Source organism: Terrapene carolina, unplaced genomic scaffold, assembly GCF_002925995.2.
Source record: "Terrapene carolina triunguis isolate 2854851 unplaced genomic scaffold, T_m_triunguis-2.0 Scaffold141, whole genome shotgun sequence".
In the NCBI taxonomy this organism is placed as follows: Eukaryota; Metazoa; Chordata; order Testudines; family Emydidae; genus Terrapene; species Terrapene triunguis.
In genome coordinates, this window is record NW_020664492.1 from 6,956,000 (window position 1) to 6,968,130 (window position 12,131).

Below are 12,131 nucleotides of genomic sequence, written 5' to 3' on the forward strand. Positions count from 1 at the left end.
GTGTATTATTCAGGCAGTACAGCTAATGCTAGTCAAATAGATTTGGGAGCTTGTGGAAGTGTGGGGGGGGGGGGGGGGGAATGGAAATCCATCACTGTTTTCTGAGAAAGGAAGTTTATATTTGGATAGTGGTCAAGAGTCATTACCACCATTTCTGGTTTATCCAGAAAGTCCCTCTATTTCTCTCTGATGCAGACCTTCCTGGGGCCATCCTGCTTTGCCACACCCACACTAGGTTACTGTAACACACACTAATTGACCCCAAGGCTGTAACAATTGAAATGGCAAACGCTCGCTTGCTTCTTCAAATAGAAGTTAAAGGGGTGGTTACACACATCCTCCATAAATTACACTGGCTGCCAATAAATCAAAGGATACAATCTAATATCTTTAATGTTGGTATTATAGAGTCTAAATTATGAAGATGTTAAATATATGATCTTAGTTTACAATCCTGCCCTCATGAATCCCCTCATTCCTTAATCCCAATACATTTAGATTTCAGTGAAGACTGGAAAAGCTGGAGATATAAGGGAGATGTGACAGAAGAGTGATTACCACGTTCTTCTATTTTGCTTTATCGTTGTTGAGGGGGAAAGGAATTGTATTATGCTCATGTACCTTCAGTAAGATAGAATCCAAGTGACATCATTTGCCTTAAGTGCTTTTATTTCACCTTTGTGTCTATTAGGTCTAGCTGCTGCCCATTCATTAGTCTTCTTCCTAATATTGTCTACATTCACTACTCTGCTGTGGCTTTCCAGATGGAACACAGTCTGTCTTACAAATATATGACTTTTTTTGTCATTAAGCACACATACTGTGTTCATTTATGGTTTTCTGCAAGAAGGCCTTTTAGAATGGCATTCCATAAAATACCTTTCATTTTCAGTGTGAATCTTAGAACTCTGTTTTATCCTCCACATTCAGTGGAGCCCCACGCTTTATTTAATGCACACTTAGCCTATGCTGTGCTGAATACAAAATTATTGATTTTCTCCTGGGTGTTTCTGTGGCGCTCTCACCATAATATCTGAGTGTGTCACAAACGTTAAAGAGTTTGTTTTCACAACATTTCTGTGAGATTAGGTGATATTGTCCCCATTAGAATTATTATCCCAATTTTACATCTGGGGAACTGAGGCACAGTGAGATTAAGGTCCAAGTGCTCACTAATTTTTGGAGCCCAACTTGAGAAACCTAGGTCCTTATTTTTCAGTGTACTTAGCCTTTTTATAGCACTTCATATGTTCAAAGCAAGCTTCCAGCCAACTTCAGTTGGAGTTGAGTGCTCACCAATTCTACAAATCTGAAGAACACACTTTTAGTGACCAGCAATGAATATGTTGGTTTAAGTGACTTGCTGCTTACAACCCCCCCAGATGTCAGGAGGAGTATTTGCAGGGAAAATTCTGCTATCCCCCTGCATTCCCAGGATAGAGCATTATTCAGTGCAGATAGTATATTAGGAGAATTTAGCTGTCAAAAGTCTCCACTGAGTATATGCAAACTGAGGGTTGTTGTGGGTTTTTTGTTTGTTTGTTTGTTTTGTTTTTTAGGTTTTATAACTTGGCCAAATTTGTGAGACTTTTCATGGGAATGGCCAAAGACATCAGAGCAACCCTCCTGCCAAAATCAAGTCCCTGCTTCAAAACATGGAGTTGCTGGAGCTTCTCAATGAAGTAGTTCAGAGTCAGAGTTTAAGGCCAGAAGGGATCATCAGATCATCTAGTCCAGGGGTCTCAAACTCAATTTACCTTGGGCTAGTGCCAGTCCTCCAATCCTCCCAGCAGGCCAATAATGTCACTGAAGATGGTGTTCAGAAAAGAAAACATTTATATTGTATTTTTTATTTCAAATTTCTCAGAAATAATAAAACTGTCATACAACTTTATACAATCCTTTGCCTGCCAGAGAGTTTTTAGTGTTTGCCACACACCTGGCAATGCTTCAGTTCTGTCAGTTTGTTGATGTTTGGCCTCAGTGACTGAGCAATTGAAACCTTCAGGATTGCAGCAAGGTGTGCATCAGATAGTTGTGTTTGGTATTTTGACTTGTTTATATTCATTGTGGAAAAAAGTGATGCTACCTCCATGGCTGACTCTGCCTGGCAACTAATGATGCTGCCGCCATGGCTGACTCTGCCCGGCAACGAATGATGGTATCTCTATCCCTCTCCCCCAGCCAATAGGGGGGCGGCGCCTGCAGCAGACATTGCCAGCAGCATGGCTGCATGCGTCTCTCCTCCACAGGCTGCAGTGGGGAGGTTCTCGGACCGCCGATGGCCCATGGGACTTTGAGACCCCTGATTTAGTCTGACCTCCTGTGTATTTCAGGACACCAACATCACCCTCACAACTGACAACAACTGAAACTAGACCAAAGTATTACAGCCTACAGGAGACTATGTGCCACAGGCAGAGAATAAGAGGGACTGAGGGGCACAGTACCCGAGGCCCCCGTAATGGCAGGGAAATGAGTAAGTGAGAGAGACCCAGATAATCCTGACAAGTGACATGCACCCACATGCTGCAGAGAAAGGTGAAAACCCTACAAGGTCACTGTTAATCTGATCTCGGGGGAAATTCCTTCCTGACCGCACATATGGCAATCAGTTATACTGTGAGCATGTGAGCAAAGAAAGAATTGGAAAGAATTTTTTAAATTATAACAGAACATGTTTCCCCCTCCTTTTGTTCTCTGAAACATTTTAGCTGAAACTTTCAAAAAGGAGGGAGGGAAGGAATCAGCCTGATGCAGACATCCAGCATAAAAAGTTTCATCTCAGTTAGTTGAAGTTAACAGGGACTTAAAATGGGAAATGTCAAGTAACCTTAACTAGAGGTGGTGCTAACAGCTCCACATATAATAATTTACAAGATGGAGTATAATTAATTCAAGATAGATGGAGACAAGATGAACCTTTGTCTTTACTTCAGACTTTGTCCTCGTATTTCTTTTTCTTTCTTTAACGACGTTTGCTAGCATTCTGGTAATCTTTCAGTTTACAATAGACAAAAGGATCTTTCAATACTTCCGTGGTTGTTTAGTGTTCATTTTTGAGTATTTTAAATTATCATCAGAGAACAGGTCTTTTTAAAATCTATTTATTGTTGACATTAAAACAAACAGAATTAAGCATTCCATATCACCAAAATTAATTGCAAAGAACAACACAAAAAATAAAGTTTATCTTATATTTAAGAGTAGGTGCAGATAAATGTATTCAGTCCCCTTCCTTTCTCCTGTACCCTGGCTTTTTTTTCTTATATATTTACACTTGTTTTGGCAATTTGGAGTGCCTGGAGCTATTTTTAAAAATGTCAAGTTATGGCAGAGAATATTTTTAAGTGAAAATTGTGCTTTGATTTTAAAATCAAAATGCAAAGTTAAATAAATGAGTTAATTCATATACACAGTCTCTACAGAATCCTCTTTATTTCTCTGTTTCTTCTGTAATGTTTTATTAATTTGCTTTATAACAATGATTTCTGGGTATATTATGAAAATTGTTGTTCAATTCCACTACTCATTACTACTTATGTTGTATATTTTGATAGATTGCATTATATATTTGGCAGAAAGGCAATGGACCACATCTTACTCCAGTGCCTGAGTTTTGTACGGATGACTTGAACTCATATAAGGCTGTTCACTGTGCCACAATGTTCAGTAACTTCCTACCAGTTTGCGTAAGTATCATATTTTAAATTATACTTACTTGCTAGAGAGAGCATTGTTATTACAAAGGCTGAAACTTTACTTACAAAAAATCTCAGGGACCTGGAGAAAATATTTTTACCAAATTAAGGGGGGAAAATATAACATTTGGAGTACCATTCTCCTACTGTCTCTTACACACTCAGACCTCTATTACACATTGTATTTCCTGATAGACATGATTGATCTATCTAAGGCACTCATGTTCCCCCATTACCAGAGTATCTGAGCACTTCACAATCTTTAATGTATTTTGCCTCACAACATCCCTGTGAGCAGGGGAAGTGCTATTTTACCCATTTTATGAATGGAAAAGTGAGGCAGAGAGATGTTAAGTGACTTGCCCAACATCACACAGGAAGTCTGTTAGACCCCGGTCTTCCAGATCCCACACTAACGCTCTAACCACTGGATTGTTCTTCCTCTCTGTTAACTAGATAGTTCCATATCATGTACCCTTCAATACGAATTGAAAACACAAGACCTAGTAAGATTATTACCTGTCCTCATTTTTATTTATCTAGAAGCTATTTGATTAAAGTATTGCATGCACTATTTAATTCTGTGGCCTTGTGACCTTTTTTCTTTAAATGTAAAGTGATGTCAATGCTGTTATATCCCTGATATAACACTGTCCTCGGGAGCCAAAAAATCTTACCGTGTTATAGGTGAAACCGCATTATATCGAACTTGCTTTGATCCGCCGGAGTGCGCAGCCCCGCCCCCCCGGAGCACTGCTTTACCGTGTTATATCCAAATTCATGTTATATCGGGTCACGTTATATCGGAGTAGAGGTGTAATTCTACTCCTTTTACCTAGCCCATTTAACTATGTTGAATAGTTTATTATAACTTATTGGTGTTCTGCCATGGTAAGTGATATGTTTTCAGTTTTCTTTTTAGAATCCTTAGAACTATCAGTGTGGGTCAGTGGCTAGAGCAGTGCACCATGTTCTGAGGAGTCCTGGGTTGTATTCTCAGCTCTGCTACTGGCCTGCAGAGTGGCCTTGGGCAAGTCACTTCACTTGCTGTGCCACTGTTTCCCTGTCTGTAAATGGGAATAACGATACTTACATCCTTTGTAAAGCACTTAGAGATCTACGGAAGAAGATCATTATATAAGAATTAGGTAGTGGGGGTATTAATTTGAATGTAGTGCACTAAGGTAGGATTACAAACCCTTGTGTTCCCCACAAGAAATGTGAGCTAAGCGGATAATAGCAAACCTAGAAAAAAAAAAATCTTGGAGCTAAGAAGACACACACATGAACTTCCCTGATCTATCCCTTCCCCCATTCTTAATTTGTTAGTCATCTGGTTAGATTGTAAGCTTTTTGTCAAGCATTTAGCATGTATAGCAAAAGATGATAGAGCTAGAAGAAACTGCTGTGAGAGAAAACCAAGTGTGACACTCTCTGCCCCAAAGTGATACTCTGCACCCCATATTCACCATGGTGATATAATTATATGTTTTGTACAAAGTATGCCTTGTAAGGTATCATTTTAAAAGTCTTAATCTGAACATTAAGTTGTATGTGCTATCATTGTATATGAAGTTATGAAGTTTTGCTATATATGTGCCACTGAAACATGTTGTGAGGTTGGGAACACCCACAAGCAGCCTTTCACATACAACAAATAAAAGGCCAAACAGCATTGGTGGCCCATGGAGGAGAATGCACTCACAAGGATTACCCCAGGAACTGTGTACAATGGAAACCTCTCAGAGATAGCACATAGCCAAGGGAGACTGTTTGACTCATGTCAGAGCAAAAGATCTTTCCAGCAAGCTGGAAGAAGATATAAAAGGGGGAAGTGACATCACTTGGCCTCACTCCCTTTACAGCACAACACCTGGAAACACCTTAGGAACAAAGACTGGGGACCTGGGGAAGAGGGGCCCAGGTGGGAGAGAATTCCAGCCTGTGTATACAAAAGCTGTAACTTGCTTGTACTAGCTAGCAGGGTGAGACACCGCTTGATTCAAATCCTATCTAATTTATAAGGCCTAGATTGCATTTCTGTTTATTTCTTAGGTAATCTGCTTTGATCTGTACGCTCTCTACGTATAATCAATTAAAATCTATCTTTCTGCAGTTAATAAATTTGTTTTATCTTTTTTATCTAAAACAGTGTGTTTTGCTAGAAGTGCTTAGGGAATATGCTCAGGAACAAAAACTGGTGCATTGTCCTGTCCACATTGAGGCAGGGGTGGACTGGGAAATAAACTTACAGGTCAGGCTTTTGACCAGGACAACACAGTACAGCTCTGAGCTCCTAGGCTGTGGAGTTGGGGGAGAAGCCTCTATGTAACTGCAGCTGGGTGTGTCCCTGCCTGTGTAAAGGTTTGTGTGAGTGGAGGACCGGGAGCGATCTGCAGCTTGTCACAGCTCTCACAGTGTGAGAGGGGGCCCAGGTTGGTATGTCAGAGGCTCAGTGGTACCCCAGTTCCAGGTTGCACCCGGGGGCGGGGGCTGTCACACCAAGTTTATCATTTCTTAGTTTGGGAGTGCTTGAGGGAAGCAGTGCTTTGCATCTCAACAATAATCTCTATGGCAGTTCAGAGGTGATAAACCAGGGGTGGGCAAACTATGGCCTGCCCGGGCTTTGAATCCGGCCTGCGGGATTGCCCCCCATGGCGCTGTGGGCCCCGCGCTGCTCTCAGAAGCGGCCGGCACCATGTCCCTGCAACCCCCAGGCGGGGAGGGGGGCGAGGGAGCAGAGGGCTCCTTGCGTTGCCCTTGCCTCCAGGCCCCACCCCCCGCAGCTCCCATTGGCTAGCAACGGGGAACCACGGCCAATGGGATCTTCGGGGGAGGTACCTGGAGGCGCAGCAAGGGCAGTGCACGTGGAGCCTTCCACCTCTCCCCCACCTTCTCCAGGGGCCGCAGCGCTTCCTGGAGCAGCGCAGGGTCGGGGACAGGGCAGGCAGGCAGGGAGCCTGCCCTGGCCCCGGTGCGCACCGCTGCCACCCCAGAGCCGCTTTAGATAAATGGTGCCAGGCCGGAGCCCAAACCCCTCCTGCACCCTGTCCCCCAACTCCCTGCCCTAAGCCCCCTGCTTGCATCTCGCACCCCTCCTGCACCCCTGCCCTGAGCCCCCTGCCACACCCCTCCTGCACCCCAACTCCCTGCCCTGAGCCCCCTCATACACCCCGCACCTCTCCTGCACCCCAACCCCCTGCCCTGAGCTCCCTGCTGCTCCCTGCACCCCTGTGCACCCCAACCCCCTGCCCTGAGCCCCCTCCTGCAGTCCGCACCCCTCCTGCACCCCTGCCCTGAGCCCCCTCCTGCACCCCAACCCCCTTCCCCGAGCCCCCTCATACACCCAGCACCCCTTCTCTGCCCCAATCCCTAGTTCTGAGCCCCTTTCTGCACACCGCACCCCCTCCTACACCCCGCACCCCAACCCCCTGTCCCGGCCCTGCATACAATTTCCCCACCCAGATGTGGCCCTCGGCCCAAAAAGTTTGCCTACCCCTGTGATAAAATGTGGTCCTTGAGGACTGTCCTACTCTGGGAAGATTGCACAGAGCTTGCATCCCATGGTAAGGGGGGGCCTAATGTGGCATTAAACCATCTTTGTGACCTCCAGAATCCTAAGGCCTGTCTATGTAATGGCAGCTTCCTATAGCTGTCCTATAGGCTGCAGCCCTCAATGCTCCCCAGCCTAGCATGCCCCCTATGCCAATACTTTTGTGGTAGTCCTTGCAAGGCAGCTTTATGTCTATCTTCCACAGTTCGTGTGTTGGAAGAATCCTCTCCCAAGCATATCCAGTGCATTTAGGGATCCTTTACATTGCTCTGGCCCTTCTACCAATATAAAGGGGCTGGAGCTGGGTGATGTTCTCACCCTGTCTGTTTGAGCAGAACAACAGGAGTCTGAAGACCAGTCTTACTTTACCCAGCACCTCTCTTGGCTCACTGTGAGACTTTGGGCAAGTCCTTTAACCTCTCTGTCCCTTAGTTTCACTGTCTGGAAAATAGAGTCAATAGTAATCAATTTTCTATATAAAGCACTTGGATTCTCTCAGTACAAAGGTGCTGTACAATTACAAAGTAGTATTAGTAAGGCATTTTTAAATTAAAATACTCCGTGGAAAAGAAAACGATCGTACTACCATATTATTTAATGGCTGGTGAGATAAAATCTTGACTTCCACCTCAGAACTCATTACTTTCAGATAGCTTTTCACCACAAATCTCCACTTCAGTGATTTCTTCTTTCCCTCTGGCATGTGATCATTTAAAAACAAATACAAATAGTGAAAAATTCCAAAGCACCTAAAACAAAATATCATAACAAAGAAAAAAATGTACGAAAGCAATATTTTTATGGCTTTTCTTGTACTGTTCTTTGTCAGTGTTTGTCTAATTTAGATTTTAAATTCTTGGAGACGGTGTGCTTTAAAGTGCTTTGCACACCAATAACTATAAAAATGTGTTAATTATTGTCTCTGTGTCAATGAATGCAGCATAACTTTATGAATATTGCTTACACCAAAACAGTTTTTTCTGATTGTAATCCTTTTCAAATTTCTGCTTCCCAACATCCTGCAGTTTCTGCATCCTATATTACAACAATTATTTTGTTAAAATGTCACTTGTTTGGTCATCTTTGTATCAGTGTTAGTACATGAAGTCCTTCTATTCATTTTCTTTCTTAATGATTTGTATTTCTGGCTCCAACTATAATACTACATTTGAAAACAATCATTGGACAATGTTATTTCAGTCATTTGAAAATACTGGTGCCATATCTTGACAGATAGAAAATGTATTTTGAACTGTACTACTTAGCACTGTACACTATGCTGCTTCATACACTATACAATGCAAAGGTATTTTCTGTTTTATTTCCAAAACATACATGTGTACACAATGTAAAGTTAAAAGCAGTGCCTGCAATTACAACATTCATTTTTCCATTTCCTTATAGGGAGATCCAGTGAAGAAAGAGGATATCTTTGTTGCTGTAAAAACATGCCGAAAATTTCACAGAGACAGAAGTAAGTTCTCAATTTTTCAAGACTGAAGCTGTATGTTAATGAAATTAACTTAATAGTTAATGAACAAGCTAATATAGTAGGATAATTGTTTGTAGTTCTTATAACTAAATGTTTGTGAAATCTCCAGAGAAATATAAAAGCTGAATAGTTCCAGTTTTCAGAATTTAACAAGATCCCCCAAATTGACCCACCTTAATCCATTTATAATCCGCTCAACTTTTTCATGACTTAAAAATGCCAAGTTTAAAAGTATTCCTTCAATCCCAAGTGGCCCAAACAAATGCACTGTACTCTCTTATTTCTCCCTGAATGTCAGGGAGCCTTCACACTGTTGGTATTCAGGGAACATTTAGAATGCCATCATTATAAATTATTGTGGCTATATGGAAACTTAACTATTTGCTGAGGAAAGAATTACATAGTGTTGCATTCTTATCCAAACTGTTTCTACTTCATGTTACTATATTTAGGTTAAAATTATCATCATTCTGTGAAAAATAATAACTACTTGGAAAAAATTACCTAACATGAATTATCTTGCATTCTTATCCAAACTACCTTCTTCCTTTCATATTAATGGCTTCAGATTAAGTAAAAATATATTTTGTTTGTATACAAGAGTGTCTTATAAAAAAACTTCATTCAAATAAACCAACGATTCCAAATAAACTCTATGTAATAACTTGGGAAGCAGCAATCTTGGTTAGCTATCTGCCCCCCACCCCCCCAAATAACAGGGTTTTATCAAGCTCATTACTAGATGATCTATTTAGGTTCCAGCCAAATAGCTAATACAGGGAGGATCAAACCACTTTCAGGTTGAAGCTAATTAAGGTAGCCTGCCTAAATTATTAGTTGTTAGGTAATAGCCAGTATTTTCTACCCCCAACATAGGGTTGCATGAAACAGTCCAGTACAATTCAGGATGACACAGCTATTTAATTTAATATGTGAGTGACAAATTTAGGTGTAAATAACATGATTTGTCAGGATTAAACATACAACTCCTAACCCATGAAATATATGTATGTGAGATCTTTTAGACGACAAAGTTGTTTAACCGAGGGCTGTCTCAGGTATTTGAGGAACAGCTCTGTAGGGGTTGTTTTTAAATAGGTTCTATGGGTTCTATCCACACACTTCTGTACACTTACATGCGCTACCAGCCATCTGCTGGAGTTAAAAACAAGTGCAAGAATTCTATGGTAGATACATCCTTCTGGTAATAAAAAATATGAGAAAAGAAAACAAAACCAAAAAGACGGATACTTATGCAGGATGGTTGTCACAATTCTTGTGGTTTCATTCAGCCTCAAGAATCTGGTACATGGTTGAAAAGATTAGCCATTGGTCCTACTGGCTTTGATGTTTAATGTTGACACATTTGCTGGCTGCCTAGAGGTTACTTGCTTGAAGATGCTGAATCTTAAATGTTGCATGTTGCTGGACTCCTACCCATTGGTGGGCTTGCTGGGACAATGGAGGAAGCACAAGCCTCTTAGTTAGGCATTCTGTAGCCAGATGCTAGCAGCCATTGCAGGCAAACAAGCCAGAAGCCAGAAGCAGGTCGTCTTCCTAATGTTCAGTTTTTGAAGCTGGTGGTTTGGCTGGTCCTGCCCTCCCCCTCCCCCTCCCCCCTGTTCCCTCCTCTTCCCCCCCCCCCGCCCCCACTTTGGAACTCCTCTCAGGAGCTTCTCTCCTGTTCTGAGGCCATTGGCATTACCTAGTAGGGGCAGGTTAGGTCACCTTTATGCAAACAAAGTGCCTCCCCATTCTAGTAATTTCAAGTTCAGGAAAGTCCATAGATCCAAAATATACTCAGTGACTTGGTCAGCAAGTTTAGGTGTATTTTGAAACATTTGAGGTCAAAGGTCAGTCTACAGGCATTATTCGACTATCCTAAAAAGCCCTGACTCAAAAATAATTTTTAAAAAGTTGGAAATAAAATCATAGGAATACACCAATCATACATTTACTCAGCCATGAGGGGGATGGTTTCTGTTTACAGACATTCTTATAACTTAACCTTTATATTTTGGTTCTCAGCCCCTCAACTTTCGAATAGTATCTTGTTGACACACACAATCTGTGTGAAAGATTGGACTTCAACTCAGTCAGAGTAAAAAAGTCTTTTGCTCCTAAAATCACAATTTTGGGGTTCAGGTTTTTTAATGCAAGTCTGTGTGCCTCACACCTTGTGTGTTAGGTAAAGTTTATTGATGTTGCTAATTTGTTATTCTATCAGAAAACATTATGTGACTATAGTAATTGTTACTGTAGGCATGTATTCTATAGTAAAACAGTATATTTATTAAAAAGAAGAGTTTAAATTTTAGATACTAGATTTTCTCCCAGTTAGTCTTTCTCTTCTTTTCTTACTGTATGAGGTTGACCTCCCAGGAATTAAGACAGGGGCACAAAAGTTATGCATGGTGAATTATTCTTTGAGAAGACCATAATGGGGGGTTGAATAAGAGGGAACTGTGAAGTGCAATTCATATTATATGAAGAAAGGACAGAAGTGGTGAAGGGAGCACCCATTATTCAATATTTACCATTTGAGCACAAATTATTTTAATAGTTTAGGGTGATATGGCTGGGTTTCCAGCTCCACAGTCTGTTCCTGGGACTCTAATCCCTGCTCCACCATGGTCTTCTCTGGTGCCATCCCCACTGTCTTCCAGTCTGATCACAAGACCATGCATGTTCAGAAATACGTTGTGGAGGACAGTGGCTTCTCTGCTAAGGGTGGTAGTAAGGACCCAGTCAAACTCCTTGTAGAAGGGGCTTGTAGAGGGGCAGTTGTCAGACTTGCCATCGCCATTCTTAGTCTTGTGGTAGAGGGTTTTCAGTACTTGATGCACTCCCTGCATTGCACGCCAGTCTGGTGCATGCCAGCTCCACCACCTGCTTTGAGATTGTCTTTACTCACACCAGAAGTTAACTAAAACCTCTGGTTTGCTCTTCTGGCAGGCTAGCAGCACACTGGGTGGGTGGGCATTTTGCTGTTCGGCAGAGCTGGGTTGAGCTGCATAGAAACTGGACCAGGCTGCATTAAACGCTGAGCAAGGGTATATAAATGGCAGGTAGCTTCTGGTGGATAAGGGGTGAATAGGAAGTGATTAAGTAAAGGGACACAGAAGATAAAAGTACATGAAATTGTAGGAATGACATTGGTGGTCTATCGAAACAGAAGCCCCGGTACCTGTGCAGTTGCTACCTCCACCGTCCAAAGTGAGTGGGTAGTGGTGTGACTCACAGCTCAATGTGGGCTTTTCAACATACTTCCTAGCTGAGGATGCCAGCAGAGGTTCAACACATGCCTAGACGTGTGTTTAACGGCTTTGAGTATGGATGGTAGAGGGGCCTGAGAAACAACATGTGGCAAGCCTTCAATGCTTTA

At 42.1% G+C, this 12,131-nt stretch overlaps 1 protein-coding gene across 1 annotated transcript in view; it reads left to right on the forward strand.

Annotated features, from left to right (window-relative positions):
- LOC112117832 (beta-1,3-glucosyltransferase) overlaps window positions 1-12,131 on the forward strand; it is a 130,382-nt gene that overhangs the window by 100,276 nt on the left and 17,975 nt on the right. Inside the window, exons 6-7 of the mRNA XM_029911981.1 lie at window positions 3,561-3,692; window positions 8,659-8,728. Coding sequence (XP_029767841.1) covers window positions 3,561-3,692; window positions 8,659-8,728 — 202 coding nt within the window. The remainder of the gene's footprint in view (window positions 1-3,560; window positions 3,693-8,658; window positions 8,729-12,131) is intronic.